This window comes from Dreissena polymorpha, chromosome 15 (genome assembly GCF_020536995.1).
Source record: "Dreissena polymorpha isolate Duluth1 chromosome 15, UMN_Dpol_1.0, whole genome shotgun sequence".
NCBI lineage: Eukaryota > Metazoa > Mollusca > Bivalvia > Myida > Dreissenidae > Dreissena > Dreissena polymorpha.
In genome coordinates, this window is record NC_068369.1 from 39,436,004 (window position 1) to 39,454,975 (window position 18,972).

The 18,972-nt window shown below is 34.2% G+C and overlaps 1 protein-coding gene across 1 annotated transcript in view; it reads left to right on the forward strand.

Moving 5' to 3' along the window:
- Nucleotides 1-4,530: 4,530 nt before the first annotated feature.
- The window catches only part of LOC127859416 (uridine phosphorylase 2-like), a 35,963-nt gene continuing 21,521 nt past the window's right edge, over nt 4,531-18,972 (forward strand). The window contains exon 1 of the mRNA XM_052396781.1: nt 4,531-4,888. Within this exon, the coding sequence (XP_052252741.1) occupies nt 4,809-4,888 (80 nt within the window). The 5' untranslated portion in view covers nt 4,531-4,808. The remainder of the gene's footprint in view (nt 4,889-18,972) is intronic.

Here is an 18,972-nt window from a genome sequence, read left to right on the forward strand (position 1 = left end):
ATCATTAGTATTTTGTTAATGTTCTCATGGCAGTTTTCTTTCTGCATTCTTTCTTCATTTTGCACACACTGATTCACATTTTTCCCCTAAATGTTGAAGCTTTGTTTCACAAAAAATACTGAGCTAAACACCTGATACAAAACTTGAAATAAGCTTTAATTTTATGTTATTTATGCATTTGCTGGATCGTTAAAAATAGTCATCAACTGGATTAATACTCAAACACCAAAAGGCATTTAATTTTACTTACCATAAGTTGTATCAACGACCAACCAATTGTTATTTTTACTTTTCTTTTAATTAAGGTATTTCATTGTAATGAAAAATTGAACAAAAAATCCTTCCAGATCTGGAAAGGTTTTCTTGTGATGGCAGTGGTTATCGCTAGTAGCCGTGTGGAGTTTGCCTTGGATCAGTAAACACTCGCTGGTAAGGAACTTGAGTTGCAACGATTATGTTCTGGTAGTGTACAAGCAAATAAAGGGCAATAGTCCGGAAACTCTCGGTTGCTCCTTTTGGCCACTTAACATGGTCGCTACTTGTACGTTAAAACCCCAATGAAAACGTTAAATTATATTAATGATCATATAGACGTGACGAGTCAAATGGCGTGAGCTTATATCAGCTTTATAGGTGTTTGTGTTCTCTTCAAGTACTTGATCATCCATAGACCGGGAAATCTCTTAATTGGGACTTGGGGTTGTACAATTTGGTCGCTGTACGTTACAATATAAATACTTGCGCTGTACGCAAATTGGCTTAATGGTCTGTCACGTACACTAACTTTACAGGGACCTGTGTTAGTCTTTAGTCCAGGATCTCTCAGACAAATGGGCAATCACTATCAGTGTGGTGGTTGTTGTGTTCTCTACAAGAAACTGAGAAAAATCTTGATTTGAACTTTTGGCTGCTGAACTATGGGCGCAGGACATTGAACAAAATTATACAAGCGACAAAGTGAATGTTTGGCCACATACATTTGGATGTGTGACCTGTATCTAAATATTTAAAAGTGGTATTTTAGCAAAATATGGTGAATCGGCCGAATCAGTTGAACGTTTTTTTTTTAATTTAAAGAGGCATGCTTCAATAACGGTATATAACCTCAATCGGATACATTGGTAACTTCACTTACATACAAGCGTCACGCTTCCATACCAAGCTGATTTGCATTAATGTGTGTGGCGCTCTAGAAAGCGAAAGGTACATGAAAATCCACCTATCAAACAAAATATAAGACAACGTCTAAGTGCAGCGCCATTTAAAACACAATACAATCAAATTGACGTGCAATAAAAGTGGAATGAAAATAAAATAAAATGGTAAAGCCTGTTCAATACTATTACAAGGTTTATGATACAAAATACTACCATTATTGCGATTCGGAATAAGTGACGTGATTCGGAAATACCTGACGCGACCTGAGAGGCATATTACTACATAGGCTAACGTTTAGTGTTTAGTTATTGAATTTCTTTGAAAACTAGTATTGTGCGTTCTTAAAAAATCGGATTTTGTCAATTAATTGGTTAATATTTTTATAAATAGCGCATGGTAACGATTTTATAATACGTGTATTATTACCCATGCGTTTTTTACGCCTAAATACTCGAATAAAAAGCATAGACTTTATATCTATATATAAAGTACAACATTGGGAGTAATTTTCTTTATTTTATTTAGCAAAATATATTGTATGCAAGTTTTTATACATTTAAAAAAAATCTGATCCTGGTAAGCTAAATATTGCGACTTGCTTTCAAGATTTAATTTTGTGAAAACTCATAACAATAATATATTCCCTCAAGATATAAAGATAATTTTCCAAAACCACTTTAAATAGTGGTTAAATAACTAAACGCCAATCCACGGGCAACCCTGAATATTAAAATGACATTACAGTTTATTAAAATACTAACTAAACATTGACCATTGTGATGGAAGTCGGCCCAAAGAGCCTCGTTGGTTAATCTAGATCTAACCTTAAAGTTTTATTCATTTTTACTTCATCTTTTCATTTTTAACATGACTTACCAAGGTTTTTCGACATTTTACGTTAATGTTGCGACCTTTATCGTCAGTAGGCTTTCCAACATTTATTTTTCCTTGCGACATTTATCGTCAAGGTTGCGACAAATCTCGTAGCCTGCGACATATAACGGCGATGCGACATTTAGCGGCGCTACACGCACCGAAAGGCACATCTAATTTGGATGATTACAACAAGGAATGGTAGCACACCATATGTAAATTATTAGATTATTCAAACAAAGATCTATTTACAGGTAATTCTAAAGTGTATATCAAAATGAGTACGTTTTATTGTTATAATGATTTGCTAAAATATTAACGAAAACAATAGTTTAATCAAATAATCATCGAAAAATGGTAATTAATATTATTTGGGGTATTTTCAGACCTGCAACTTCCGCTCAAAAACTTAAGAGCTTTATTCCGCTTTCGTACACTGGTCTCCGTGGTTGCACTAACGACGATTGAACCTTCGAATACTCGATAGGTTTAGAAAGTCTTCGTTACGTCACGCAAACAGGAGAGGTATGTTGAACGCGAAATATTGTTCGTTAAATTATCAAAATCCAAAACACTCTTTATAGTGACTTTACATATCGAAAGCAGGGAAAAAAGCACCCCACATTTTCAAGACGGTGGTTGTGTGTTTAATTCAGTATCAACGCAACTTGCCGGGGATGAATCTCGTTAAACATAACTCAGAAATCGTTGCTAATTGAAAATGGGACTGAACAAAAAATCTCATATCACGTGCCTTTCACAATGTAAGAGCTCCGGCGTAATATGTCCCATATACGACTTGGACTTATCAGATGCGCCAAGTGTGAATCCTTCTCATCCATGAACATGTTCATAGCACTGTCAAAACTTCTGAAAATTCCCATCAAAGAAATGTTTTTCATGGTGAACGGTACTTAAGAATCTTACAATTGGCAGTTACGATGAAAAAAGCGGACCAAAGCTGATGATTCAATATGATTTGAAGTGCAAGTTCTTTGAATTGAAATACTCAGAAATTTCAACAAAGTAACCTTATTTAAGAAAAGTTTAAATCTTATCTGCAAGAAAAGGTCAATAAGCCCGCCGGGAAGGGCAACGTAAAATTTGAAAAGATGAAACAACACCTACCGCACGTGCAAAAGCGCCCCATGGTCACGAATGAATGATTTTATCATTATCTTGCACAGAATATAGTCAAATGAGCACATGTGCAATTTTAAATCAAAATCTTAACTCATTACTCAGCTATTCAAGTTTGAAAAGTGTTGCGGTAAAAAAGTCTCCATGTGTATGTTTGAATGATTCATGTTCAGTAATTTAAAGTCCACAATAAGTTAAAAATTATTTAATATGACATTCTTAAATTTTGACAAAGTAAAGGGACTGGGCTATGCGTGTTTATTAATAATAAAATAGCACGTTTACTATTTATTAAAACTTTATTTTCAAAGACATGTAAAATAATTTATAGATGTATGTATGATTAGTTAACATGTTGTATATAAGTTATAAATAATACTATTAATATATAATTTATTTGAAATAGTGTGACTATATATTAGCTTGTATATCGATGCACATTCGTGCACATGTCCTATTCTTGATTTAGTATCTATATTAAAGAATACAATTAATAAACATAATTCTTTTATACCTAATGATAAAATATGACATTTCTGCTGTGAAATAACAGCAGTGAAAATAAACAAACTGTTATTCTCACCGGGGAAGATAACAAATTATCTGAACTACTTTTTATATTTCAAGTTTATTTTAGTTTAAACCTATTTATTTTAGCTCGATTGCATCGAAAGCCTTAGGCTTATATAAACGCTCTCGAGTCCGTTTCCTGGGCCTAGAACCAGATTATTTTTAGATTATCATATTTAGATTATCATATTTTTTTATGCTCACGAGTGAATTAAAATCGGTATTCCACCGAATCCAACAAATTTTCTTTTTATTTTATGCTTTTTTAATCGTTTATTTACATTGTAAAAGAGTTTTACTGGAGAATTTCGCTGGAATTATGACGTCATTTTGTGTATTGAAATTAATGTATTGAGGCACGCCACGGGAGAAAGGGTAACTTTTCAGCGAAAGGGAACAGCTGTTAATTATTTTTTCGAAAAAGGGGCATAAAAGAAACAGAAAATTTGTTCATGTCAGTGTAAGATCGTTTGTTATTTCCCTCGTTATCATAGAAATTAATATTTTCACTCGTTGCGGCGCCACTCATGAACATATAGTTCCTATAATCACTTGTGAAATAACCAAAGACCTATAGAATACAGGTATTCTTTGCAAAGATCTAGGTCTTTGGTCTTTGAAATAACAAACGATCTTACACTGACAGAAACAAATATCCTCTATTTATGCAGGGACCTATACAAACAAACAAACAGGGACCTATACAAACAAATTTGTTTTGTTTTTTAGAATTGATTCCGGTAGATTCCCGTAGATCCTGTGTTTCCATTCGCGCTAAAATCACCCATCAATGGTTGTCTTTTTTTCGGCGAATAGCAGGCCTGAAGGGCGTTATCGACTGACTCGCCTGACTGGCTGACAGTTTGTTCACTGAAGTTAAGAAATCGAATCCTCCCGAAGTACTACTATTGGCCATTTAAAAGCGCGACGTTACATTCATACTCATTACTGTACATAGTCACATCCGTGTTGACACTTAAAATATTCGCAAAGGCAAATCGAAAGTATCTGGCTAGAAATTAAGTGTTGCCGAAGTCTGCATAAATTAACGTGTTAGTGCATTGAACATGTCGACATCTCAGACTAAATACCCCAAATTTCTGGATGCAGATTTTGAAAAAGATATCAGTGGGAGAATAACACCCAGGTAAGTGTTTATCAAATGTACTGTATACTACTATTCGCTATTAAAAATCATAATTTGACAAAAATCACCCCAAACAATCTCCCATCTATTCGCCCCCTTAACAGTTCGACCCTGAAGGATTCGATCCTGACGATTCGCTCTGATTTGCTTTTTTTAGGCATTTTAATTGAAATAAATATTGTTTTTCACAGCACTTCCAACTGTAATGAGTCTACCGAATTGCGTTCCTTTTAAGACGAAGGTGTTACCAATTAGAATTCATGCAGTAAGCGAAATTCGGATTCTAAAGTTATAGCCCAAATTCTTATACATATATATATAAAGTAAAATTTCTTACTAGGCCGACTATATAAATTATTTAATTCCCACTAGTCCGAATGGATGTTCACTACTAGTGACACTAGCCAAAACCCTTCGGGCTATTGCGAATTTCGCACACTGTTCATGTATGCAAAAGCTTCTAATTTTATCTATAAAAACATTCTTTATTAGTAATTTAGTTAAGCTTTACAAATGTGTATTACCGGTATTTATATTATAAAAATATATAAATTATTAACTATCATTAATGCTTGATTGGTGATAGTCGGCTTAGGTACTACTTACATGTACCCCGGGTATTCTTGAGTATATTTACATGTTCCCCGGGTACAGTTAATATACTTAAACATACCCGGTCGATATTAGACTGTACCCGAGTTATTCCTGCCCAAATTGCGATACAGTTAAACGATATTGTTTATCTTACACAATCTTCTCTTTTAAAAAACTGCATCAACATGCTTTTTGAGTATGAGTTTCGATAATATAGAGGCCATTTAACAAAAAATTGACATACATGTGAACATAATTAATTTAAAAAAAAATAGCCAACAACGACTGATTCAGCGTTTGGAAATGATGGAACTTTTGAAATTTTACTTGTACAAAAACATGGCCACCAGGGGGTGGGGCATGTTTCCTTATATGGTTATATATTGCTATTGTAAAACCTTGTTAACACTCTAGAGGTAACATTTATTTCCCATCTTCATGAAACTTAGTCAGAAAATTGGTCTCATTTATATCTTGGATGAGTTCCAAAATGGATCTGATTGGTTGAACAACATTGCCGCCATATGGGGTGTGGTATTTTTCCTTATATGGCTATTGTAAGAACTTGTTAACATTCTAAAACTCACATTTATTGTCCTATCTTGTTAACACTTGGTCAGAACATTTGTTTTAATGATATCTTGGATCAATTCGAAAAATAGTTCCGGTCGGTTAAAAAACATTGCCACCAGGGGTGGGGAATTTATCCTTATATGGCTATACATGTGTAGTAAAACCTTGTTAGCACTCTAAAAGTAACATTTATTGTTCACTCTTCCTGAAACTTGGTCAGAACATTTTGTTCTTGGGGCTGCACTTAGCAGGTCAGTTCCTTTGTATCTCAGGTGAGCGACTTTGGGCCTTACAGGCCCTCTCGTTTGTAATGTTGATGTTGAGAATAAAAAAATAATGCTGAATTGAAAAACAATTGTCCTTTGTTGACTATATATCATTAGATTAGTCTATGTCCAAACATGTTTTGTGGGGGACTCAGCGTTCGACATAAATGGGAGTCCGGGAGTCCGAGACTCTTTAAAATGAGACTGGGACTCATTGTTTTTGCGTCAGAGGAGTCCAACGGACTCCTTTGAAATCATCTTTGAAATTTAGAAAAATCAGTTGATTTCCTTATTTGTTTCGCAAGATCAGAATGTCCGAACTTTTGTGGATCCGAAAAATGTGCAACAAATCATTCTGCTTGAACACATGGACAAAAGCAAACGGACCTGAAATTATTTATTTTGGTTCCCTGTCACTGTCCGTGCATGTAGTAATAGGAGAACATGCAAACTATGAAACGATCGTGGCCGTTTTTTTCACAAATATTTTTGCTGTAGTAAACTAGCTTTGCCCCACAGTTTCTCATTACTATAAAAATCATCACAGTGAGTAACGGATTTTTTTTTTCACATTGTACATTTTATGGCCCCAAGGTACTGAAGATCTGTGAATCATTTGAGCGTGAATGACCCTTGTCACTATCAATCGATGATTTCAGTGGTTTAATTCAGTTTGTAGGCATTGTCATACCAACCACACTAATCGGTTCCTACCGTATACTCCTCCACGATAAAATCGTGGCAAGTTAAGAGACTGATGAAGGCAACAGGGTGTAATCCTCGTGGAAATTGTGCTTTGCATGCAAAATATTGTCCTAACATGTTTTCATGGTGTAAAATCCCAATGATGAAATAAAATTAGAATTACCGGTATATTACGTTTCCCAATTTCCACATTCTAAATATTATAAAGAATATATATAAAGCAATGAGAAATATATGGTTTTTAACTAATGTTACACCCTTACGATGTGATTTATTAACTATGACACAAACAAAACAGAAGGCTCCAAGAATGTTTTTTAAACCTAACGTCGAGGTTAAACAAGCAATTGTAATGCATAATAGAAAATAGTATATGTTGAAATCTTACAATAATTAAGTAAATGATCAACTTAAATATTACTGGAATGCGTCAAATATTTTGCAATGTGATATAACAAATATTGAACAACAGTCACTTACAACTTCGATCTTAAAAAACAAACATGCAATAAAAATTTAACATGTCATGGATTGACATGTGTTTTTAGCCGAAAATGATATAAAAAAGAGTTTTAATTGTTGGACTCCTTGAAATCTGTCGGGACTCCTAAATTTCAAAAGTTAGGAGTTCTTGGACTCCTTACTCAGATTAGTGTCCAACACTGCCGAATCAGTGTCATTGATACATTTCTACTTTTCTTAGAAAAGGCAACATAATGCAATTTAGATATTTATAGATTATGTTTAGTTTATAAGAATTTATACATAGACCTCAGGCTTTTTTTTCCTGTTTTTGTGAAGTGGCCTTGGCACCCCCCCCCCCCCATATTGTGAAAAAACCAGTCCCAAACTTTCTAAAATTGTGAAAAATTGAGTTGGGAACTTCTTGAAATTGTGAAAAATTGAGTCGCAAACTTCTTGATATTGTGAAAATTTTGAGTTGCAAATTTCCCGGCCATTCTAACAGAAGGAAAAAAAGCCCTGGACCTGCCAACATTGAAATATGTAAAGCTAATTTAATCTACCTATTATGTGTCATCTTTCAAAAATATAGAATTAACTACCTTGATCTAATCTATAATGTGTCACTCATGCATATTTCATGGAGTACAAGTAATGCATTTAAATGCACAGAGTAAAGAGTGGAGACTTGAAAACAGAATACGTACAGATATTAAGCTTGTTATCATCTTTATATGTTCTTCAGCTTTTTATGTGTTATAAATTAAAACTTGTTGTTGCCAATTGTATGTTGACTTTAAATAAGTGTTTGATATGTGTGCTTTTTTCTGTTTGTGTGACTTTGAGATAATACTAGTTTGGCTGAATTTTATGTTACATTTTTGTCAGAAAGCACTTAATTCTTTTCGAAAAATCACATTGCATTCAGCACAGTATATTATATTTTAAAACCTTTTGTGTACACATTTTTATACAAAAATAATGTAGGGTAATATGGAAATGTTTTTGATGACTATGAATTATTCTGTACACATTTCACACTTGGTTATAAACTGTTGTTGTTAATGTTGTGTTGATACAGGCAATTAGTCATTATTGACAGGTTGTTCACATGACCGTTGTTGTGTGACAGTGACCATGGTTGTGTGACTGTGGTTGTGTGACAGTGCCTGTGGGAACTTGGTTGTATGACTGTGCCTGTTTGACAGTCCTGTTCGAGTGCCTGTGTGACTGTGGATGTGTGACCGTGCCTGTGTGCCCATGGTTGTGTGACCGTGCCTGTGTGACTGTGCCTGTGTTACTATGGTTGTGTGACTATGGCTGTGTGACTGTGGTTGTGTGACCGTGCCTGAGTGACCATGGTTGTGTGACTGTGCTTGTGTGACCATGCCTGAGTGACCATGGTTGTGTGACCGTGGTTGTGTGACCATGCCTGTGTGGCTGTGGTTGTGTGAATGTGCCTGTGTGACCATGCCTGAGTGACCATGGTTGTGTGACCATGGTTGTGTGACAGTGCTTGTAAGTGAATGTGTGTGCTCTACCAACTGAGCAGTGAAGCTTCTATAGACCGGTCTTCTACCAACTGAGCTAATGAGGCTTCTGTAGAGTGTTGTTCGAAACATTTACTTATCTTTAACATTTTATCATAGGAATATACAATTTAAAAATATGTTGAGAACAGTATTTGAACCCATACCTGAAATTTCCTAAGCCTCTCAAGTTTACTGCACTTACCACTGTGCTGTAGAGGCTTCTGCAATTAGCTGCTCAAAACATTTATTTATCCTTACAAAACAATATAACAGTAAACAATCACATGGCTAATTTCTTAATTTATATCTTATTCAATATTATGGTAATTCCATAATCCCAATTTAATCCCCTTACAACCACCAATAACTGTGGTGCAGTGGATAGACTAGTGGTTAACAAAGCTGATAGGCATGAGTTCAAATGTAGATTGAATGAACTTAAACTTTTCATAATTTTTTAATGAAGTTTTTTTACAAATTTTCCGTTTTCATTTTAATAAGGGTGAGACCAGTGTTTGGTAGGTGGATCATTTCTTATTTGATATTCAATGCCTAATTACTCCTCCAGCCTCTGGTAGATATGTATAGTGATGTCCAAAAAGCGCTTCATACACACCTGATTGGTGTATACTGTTTGGGCTGTCCAGTTTGGATGCTGGATCTTACTTTCTACACCCATTATAAACGTGATACATTAATTACTATATTTGAGTGTTAAATACTATGTTTTGTGTTCATGAACCTCTTTTTAAATGATGTGTAAATTGTTTGTGTTTATTTATGCCAGAAAATAGTTTATGTTGCTAATATGACCGATTAAAATACCGCCTGGATTCGGGGCGGCAAAAATCTTGTTACCAGTTGCAACTCCCAGTGACACAGAGGGTCAATGGCTGTGAGTTGGATGATTGCAACTAGTACTACCTCTAGTCAATATAAACGGACTCCCAGAGCCTTTGATAATTTGTGCCATGATGGCTCTGGGAGTCCATAATTATGTACCCCTTCATAAAGACAACCGCAGTTCTGTGCAGCTGATCATTGCGCATTCCTAATCAGACGTCTTTGGTGAAAAATTAAGGAAAGCGATGAATAAACTTCAAAAACAAATTAAATTTACCTGAATGACACCTTGACGGAGGTTATCCTTTTCAAGCAACTAAAAAAACATGACAAAGTTTCAACACACTATTCCTGTTGACATTTTTATACTGAAATTTGGAACAGAGAAAATATTCAAAATTTTTTGTCGGTCAATGACTTCTTCTCATGAGAACTCCTATTTTAAAATCCTATTTTGAATAAATTTGGGCAATAAGTTCATGTTCAGTTTTTTGTTAAAAAATATTGTAAATTTGGAAAAAAATTCAGGGGTCTAGCTAGGCTCAAAATTTAGGGAGAAGTCACTTCTCCCTAAAGCCAAATAGGGAGAATTTTGGTAACATCTTTAGGAGAAATGGTACATTTGCGTCATAGATCTTAGTTGTACGTATATTTTGCAGCAACTTAAAGGATAAGTGGTTTCTGTTCAGCGTTCAATCAACTCTTCACTTGTTTTATACAATAAGACATGTTAAGCGTATAAATCCTACATCTTTCTTATTTCTCGTTGATTGTTGATAATGATGGTACTTTTATTTTTTTTCCTGAACATGTGTATCAAATAAACTTCAATTGTATCAAACCAGTAATATTTCGGAATCTTTTTACTTCCTTGTAAATTTTAAGCGATTCAACATTAAATCAAATTCATATTTTGTTACAGATATTTGTTTTAAATAAAAAATCATTTAAAATCTCATTTTACAGCAGCAAGTGAACAACTGAAAACTGTGTTTTGTGTTATCACACTTATTATTATTAATTGAGATTTTGAAATTATGAAATGACAGGTGTTTATGCATATTGAACATTCAACAATGTTGCATTTACATTAGCATGATATCTGCAGAATAATATCAATCCCCATAAAAGTGGGATTGCAACGCATTACGAGTTTATATGTTTCAGTAGTTTTATATTAACAGTTTTATACACATTATATTTAGAGCTTATGTAACATGTACAAGCTGTGCAGTGTTTGAATGTATAGAAACAGTGTAGACTTACAAGTATTCATATTTAGTTTTGTACTTACACTATAGGCATGCAGATAAAGTTTCAGTACTTCAATTAAAAATACAGAGATCTGTATACTACAACAAAATGCTAAAAATATGAGAAACATTTAAATAGTTTACCTGGTAAGACCAAAAATCGCCCGACCGTGTCTCTCGAATTGGCGCCGACACTCAACTTTTTATTGGGGTCGCAAAAAAAAAAAAAAAAAAAGAAAAAATTGTGTTCATTTTCGTTCATTTAAGATGTAATATCAAGCAAACTAAGCATACATATAAAAAATGTATTTCTTATTACAGTCCGCTCTCGTTATCTCGAAGTTGGCGGGAACAAGAAAAAATATCGAGATAACAAGAGTTCGAGATATCCGATTAGGCGTTTTCAAAGAAAAAAGGAGACGAAAATTTTCATTGTTTTTAACATCTTAATACCTGCTAAGTGGTCTAACTAAAACTGTCACCGTGTGGCCTAATACTATCTACCTGATATATACGCGTTTTTACGAAGCACGATTTATTTTGCCATTTAAATGCTTAAAATGACGTTTTACGTATTACAGAGATTGCATGAGTACATGTACATTTTGTAGTTTGAAATGCAAAGTTCAATCGACCGACAACTCAAAACATTCTTTCAAGTTAGCCATGATAATGGCTGTTGGAGTTCAATGATAGAACAACATTCTGCAAATTTGCGACGGTTTATATACGCAAAAATATAACTCAATGCAGTTTGGAATGTTGCTTGTAAAAACAATTAGTCGTTCGGCCTTTCAGCAGGCTGTGTATTAATTGCAGTTTATTGATGTTAAAGTGACAGGCCTTACTCAAGTGTTAATGGCTAACGACATTACACACGTGTGATCATTGATGCAATTAACGGATCAATTTCCTACCGCACAGTATCGGGAGCAGCCGGGCAAAGCGGGACAGTGAAGTATCAAAAAAAAAAGTTCTCACCTTTTGCCGACACTGGAACAGTTATTTGCACTTCGAGATAAACCACAGTAAATACATGTAAAATCGGGACTCGGGACCAAATTTTATATTGAGATGTCGAATTGTTCGACATAACGAAAATCGAGATATGCGATGTTTATTTATATAGATAAAGAAGGCAAAAAGTTGGGACATCGAGATTACTTCGGCATATCGAGAATATCGAGATATCCGATGTCGAGATAACGAGAGTGGACTGTAGTTGTAAGGGGGGGGGGGAATTGGGATTTTTTTTACAATTTCAGTTTTGGATCAGGTCCGGTTGCTTTCGGATCGGGTCCGTTTTACAGCCATTTTTACATATCAGGAAAACCCCTGCTAGACAATATACTATAAATAGTAAATAAAAAATGCCTCTTCCCTGTGATATGGATTTCTTATATGATCACAAATCAAGGTCAAAGGTCATACAAAGTCTTGAGCTAATTAAGGACTCTATATAATTATATATCAATTCCCTTGGTTCACGCCAGGTATGCGGATACTTTGATAACAGATGGCACTTCTATACCAGATAACAACAAAAGCCAGGCGCGAGAGTTGAGTTCTTCAGCTTTTTAGCTCACCTGAGCACAACATGCTCATGGTGAGCTTTTGTGATCGCCTTTTGTCTGTCGCCCGTTGTCCGTCATGTGACGTCAACATTTGCCTTGTTCACTCTCTAGAGGCCACATTTATTGTCCAATCTTTATGAAATTTGGTCAGAAGATTGATTTCAATGATATCTTGGATGAGTTCGAAAATGGTTATGTTTGCTTGAAAAACATGGCTGCCAAGGGGCGGGTCATTTTTCCTTATATGGCTATATATGGCTATAGCAAAATCTTGTTAACACTCTAGAGGCCACATTTATTGTCCGATCGTCATGAAACTTGGTCAGAAGAGTCATCCAAATATTATCTTGAAGGAGTTCGAAAATGATGTCGGTTGCTTGAAAAATATGGCCGCCAGGGGGCGGGGCATTTTTCCTTATATGGCTATAGTAAAACCTTGTTAACACTCTAGAGGCCACATTTATTTTCTGATCTTCATGAAACTTGCTCAGAAGATTTGTCCCAATGATATCTTGGATGAGTTAAAAAATGGCAACCTTTGCTTGAAAAACATGGCTGCCAAGGGGCGGGGTATTATTCCTTATATGGCTTTATATGGCTATAGTAAAATCTTGTTAACACTCTAGAGGCCACATTTATTGTCCAATCGTAATGAAACTTGCTCAGAAGATTCATCACAATAATATCTTGGAGGAGTTAAAAAAAAAATGATGTCAGTTGGTTGAAAAACATGGTCGCCAGGGGCGGGGCATTTTTCCTTATATGGCTATAGTAAAACCTTGTTAACACTCTAGAGGTCACATTTATTGTCCAATCTTGGTTAAATTTGGTCAGAAGATTTGTCTTATTTGGATATGACAGTTGAGTTCGAAAATGGTTCGGATCGGTAAAAAAGCATGGCCGCTGGGGGGGTCATTTTCCTTATATTTGTATAGTAATAACAGCTTTTTAACACTATATAGTTTATCATGTCAAGGGAAGTAACTGCAAATGAAAAATTATGTTGAATTGACAGAGTTGTCTCCCTTTTTAAAATATTTGTTTTAAGCACAAGAAGATTAAGTGGAATTAATTATAAATGATAGTTTCACATTCTGGAAGATAGCAAACTTTTGAATATGTTTTGTATTGTTTGATGATTCTGTACAATATGGCATTCTTTTGTCAAACAATTAAAGCGAGACTATACGATTTTTTTTATGTGTTAAATTGTAATATATTGATAAATACATGTTACAATAACACAAAATAGGCAAGATATTGAAGACGAATTTCATAAAATGCAGCAAAGACAAATTAGCGCCCCGAGCCGATGGTGACGAAGATATTTCCAGCGCCCTCACACTACTTTGGGGGAAGGGGTCCGCAGCCCTTAGGAGGGGGAATTTTTTTGGAAATGGGGGAATTTTTATAAAAAAACAACAACTGTGTTTTACTCTTATAAATATATATTTCTATATATGTGACTGTCTATAAACAGAAAGGTGGACTTTTACTCAATCTACATAACAGTAATCTAATTTAAATGTGGGTCAGAGGTAGGCTTTTTTTCTTACCACAACACTTAATTGAATATTTAACTCCTTGAGAATGTCATTATTTTCAGGTATCAGCAGTGTGAAATGCATGACGACATAGTACTAACTTTCAGATATAGTTCTTAACAAGATGTTTGATCCAGATTGTCTTTATCTGTAAATTACTGTACAAATAAATATTCTTTGAAAACTAAAGACTGCATTTTGAATAAAGCATTTATTGACTAGAATAAATGTAAATGAAACAAAACATTTACACAAATAACAGTTCTGAACGATTCAGACGCTTTCCGCAGTTGCGTAAATTTCGGACATTAAATTTGGATGTGGATTTTATAACAGAAAAAAGTTTTTTGTGATTTTTTTTTACATTTTCTGAGGGAGAAAAAATTTGTTTTGGGGGGAAAAAAATAAACTTTTCAGGTGGGGGACTACAGCCGAAATTCGGCGGCAGATTTGATAGATTGAGGGCCCTGATTTCGTACATATTTTCCTACAATAACCAAAGAATTCGTCTTTTTATTAGGATCGGAGTTAGTGTTCGTGTGTAGTATGAATGGACATCGCTGCAGGAATTTAAAAACAACCATTAAACTAAATTAAGATTCACATCGTATATGCATGATATACATTCTGGCGAATTTGACTGTACAGACATTTTCGATTTCAGAATTAAATATCTCACTTATTTCGCATTTTTCGACACATGTTCTTCTAACACTGTTTTATGTGAATTGGGAATAAGACATCAATTTGGGAATAAATTGTGTTTATTCAAAAGTGCATAATATGCAGTTTTATATGTTGTATTTATCTAGTTTTACAAATTATAATTAAAACATATACTTGCATATAGAATAGCATCATTTAAATTGATTTTACTTTAAAACTGGATTTTTTTATTAATTTAAAAAAAATTCCTCATGAAATAAAACTGTGTCCATGCCGCGCATAAACACGGTTTAAAAATACACTTTAAATGATAAAAATTCAATCACTGTTAATGAAAAAGTCATGGAAAATTTCTTATTAAGCTTAAATTATAGATAATATATTACACAAATTTATGTAGATCATGAAATGAATAGTTTTGTTTGAGAAAATCATAAAAATGATGTCCATTCCCAGTTTGATGTCTTTTTCCCAATTCACATAATACAGTGTTTTCTTAAGTTTTATTTTAAGTTATATTGAAATGTATGACCTTGTTAACACTCTAGAGGTCACATTTATTTTCTGATCATCATGAAACTTGGTCTGAAGATTTGTCCCAATGATATCTTGGATGAGTTCGAAAATGGTTTTTGTTGCTTTAAAAACATGACCACCAGGGGCGGGGAATTTTTCCTTATATGGCTATATATGGCTTTAGTAAAACCTTGTTAACACTCTAGAGGCCACATTTATTGTCCAATCTTCATGAAATTTGGTCAGAAGATTTGTCTCAATGATATCTTGGATGAGTTCAAAAATAATTATGTTTGCTTGAAAAACATGGCTTCCAATGGGGCGGGGCATTTTTCCTTATATGGCTATAGTAAAACCTTGTTAACACTCTAGTTTTATTTAATTCAGTTGCCCAATCGTCATGAAATTTGGTCAGAACATTTGTGTCTTGTGTAGTAAAGTTTGGTTTTATTATGTCAGTATTATGTGCCATTAACTGTTTTATTTAATTTTTCATAACACAGAATTTTTATAATTAACAACTGTTTTAGTCATTATTACTTATGGTAAGCCTATCAACTAAGAGAAAGCTGAAATGAAGACAACATGTACACAATTTTGCTGTATCTATCTCCATTGTTTAACCTGCTGAGACATATTTCCCAATCTATTTTTATGTCCCCCACTATAGTAGTGGGGGACATATTGTTTTTGCCCTGTCTGTTGGTCTGTTGGTTGGTCTGTTGGTTTGCGCCAACTTTAACATTTGCAATAACTTTTGCAATATTGAAGATAGCAACTTGATATTTGGCATGATATGTATCTAATTGAGCTGCACATTTTGAGTGGTGAAAGGTCAAGGTCAAGGTCATCCTTCAAGATCAAAGGTCAAATATATGGGTCAAAATCGCTCATTTAATGTACACTTTTGCAGTATTTCAATATTCAAGATAGAAACTTGATATTTGGCATGCATGTGTATCTCATGGAGCTGCACATTTTGAGCGGTGAAAGATCAAGGTCAAGGTCATCCTTCAAGGTCAGATGTCAAATATATGTGGCCAAAGTCGCTCATTTTATGAGTACTTTGCAATATTGAAGATAGCAACTTGATATTTGGCATGCATGTGTATCTCATGGAGCTGCACATTTTGAGTGGTGAAAGGTCAAGGTCAAGGTCATCCTTCAAGGTCAGAGGTCAAATATATGTGGCCCAAATCGCTAATTTTATTACTACTTTTGCAATATTGAAGATAGCAACTTGATATTTGGCATGCATGTGTATTTCATGGAGCTGCACATTTTGAGTGGTGAAAGGTCAAGGTCATCCTTCAAGGTCAAATATATGTGTCAAAATTGCTCATGTAATGTCACTTCTGCAATATTGAAGCTAGCAATGTTATATTTGAAATGCATGTGTATCTCATGGAGCTGCACATTTCGAGTGGTGAAGGGTCAAGGTCATCCTACAAGGTCAAAGGTCATATAGGGGGACATTGTGTTTCACAAACACATCTTGTTAGTTCTGCTTTAGAATTTGTTAGACCCCAGATATTTGCAGTGTGTAACTATTTACCATTCAGCTTACTGACCCTCTCACTGTGCTCACTCACTGTATGCCAGATGTAAATATCAGTGGTCAGTAATCAAAGCTGGTTGAACTGTTTGATATATTTTATTTCACAGTGGGAGTATTTAATGCATGTTTTTAACAATTAACAAAAAAATATGTAATTCAAATGGGAACTTCATATCAAAACAAGATTCCATAATGATTCACTCTATATAATCATATTAAAGATATGTTAGCAAATATCAAATGGATAGTCTATGGAAATAATAAGGAAATAATTTTAATTATAAGTTTATGGAGCTAAAAAAACAAATTCAGAATAATCTTCAAAATCAAGATTAACCTTTCTTATTTGCGGAGTTCATTTATCAAGATTAATCATTTTCAGGCTTAATGTATTAAAACGATGTCAGAAAAATGAAAATAAAACAGTAATGAATGATACACAATATTAATGAAATGAAATATAAAATTGATACATTTTCATATTTCTAAATTGTTTAGTGTAAAACAGCCTACTGTTGAATAAAATGTTTATAAAATGATTCAAGTAAACGGCAATAGCTTTTCTTAATTGAATTACAACCAGTCAGCAGTGTCAACCTGACCGGAAATAAGCGATTGTGGAATAAATATTTCCGCATTACATAAGTGCTCACAAAGTTACATAACTCGTAACCATCCTGTGACTAAGGGTATCACGTTTAAACGTTTAAACGATGGCGTTTCAGGTTTTGTTCAAAAACTTTTACAAAAACAGTAAACATTTAAACGACAGTCGATGTCAACAGAATCCAATTTTAGTTCATTACATTACGATGTTGCAAAACTCATTAAAAGCTGCTGAAAAAGACTCGTATTTGTATCACGTGCGCCAGATGGCCCTTATTCACAGTACCGTAGACCTAACAATACACCTGTAAGACCTAGACGTCTTGAATATTTAACCCGCATCGGCACGAAGTGCTCGGGAAAAGTTTCCCGCGATTTCTTGCATGATCATGCCCCTAATCGTCTTGAACATTCAACGTGCGTCGGCATGAAGTGCATGAGGAAAATTTCCCACCGTTTATTCATCGGCATTCATTTTTAATTTAATGAACAGATACTCGTTTTGATGTACATCTTGTTAAGTAAAACAATAAAAAAAATTAACACCGGTGTACTCTTATTGAAGAAATGTGGGTTAAATATTAATTCATCTTTGTTACAAAATATAACGGCATGTAAGTAGAAAACGCGTAACCCAATGGTTAGGCAACGACGAGAACAGTTGGTTTTAATATGACGTCATTTCACCGTTCCAGATACGCAAATAAACAAAGTTCATTTGTGATTCTGGGTCATGGACCGATCATCTCAAAGACAATGGCACTTCGATTCCAGATGACTCGACACTTTTTACCAGATATAACACACTCTATTTAGTGAATCAGAAATGCAGAATTCGCTGTGGAATACTGCTATTAAGCAGGAAATAAATAAAAATGTATGTACTGACGTAAATTAAAAACGAATTACCGAAACATGTTCTTATCCCTTTGGAATATGATAATAAAAGGGAAAGGTAAGTGTAAAGCTCAATATAAAGGGAGTTTTCCAATCTCTTTTAAATTTTGTGGCTACGCATTAGTGCGTAAGGTCTTCATGATGCGATATAATGAGCACCAATGACAAAGGATTTTATGAGGTGTATTGGCCGCTTTAAGTCCCCTTGCTTCCCTTATCTAGAGTCCTGCTATAAGTTCAATTGAACACAGTCGTGTTGAGCCACATGATCCGTTGTATTTTCATTTCTCTTAATCTCAATTTACCACTTAAAAACAAGTTTATTATTTAGACATTTATTCGGTCATCACTTGAAATATATTACTTCAGAAATAAGCATTTGAATCTTATTTAAAATTTGCACTTATTATATTAATGATATAAATTAATAGTAATAAGATTTTTGAAAACGATCAACGCCATTGGTTATATTTTACATGTTTATGTAATTACGTT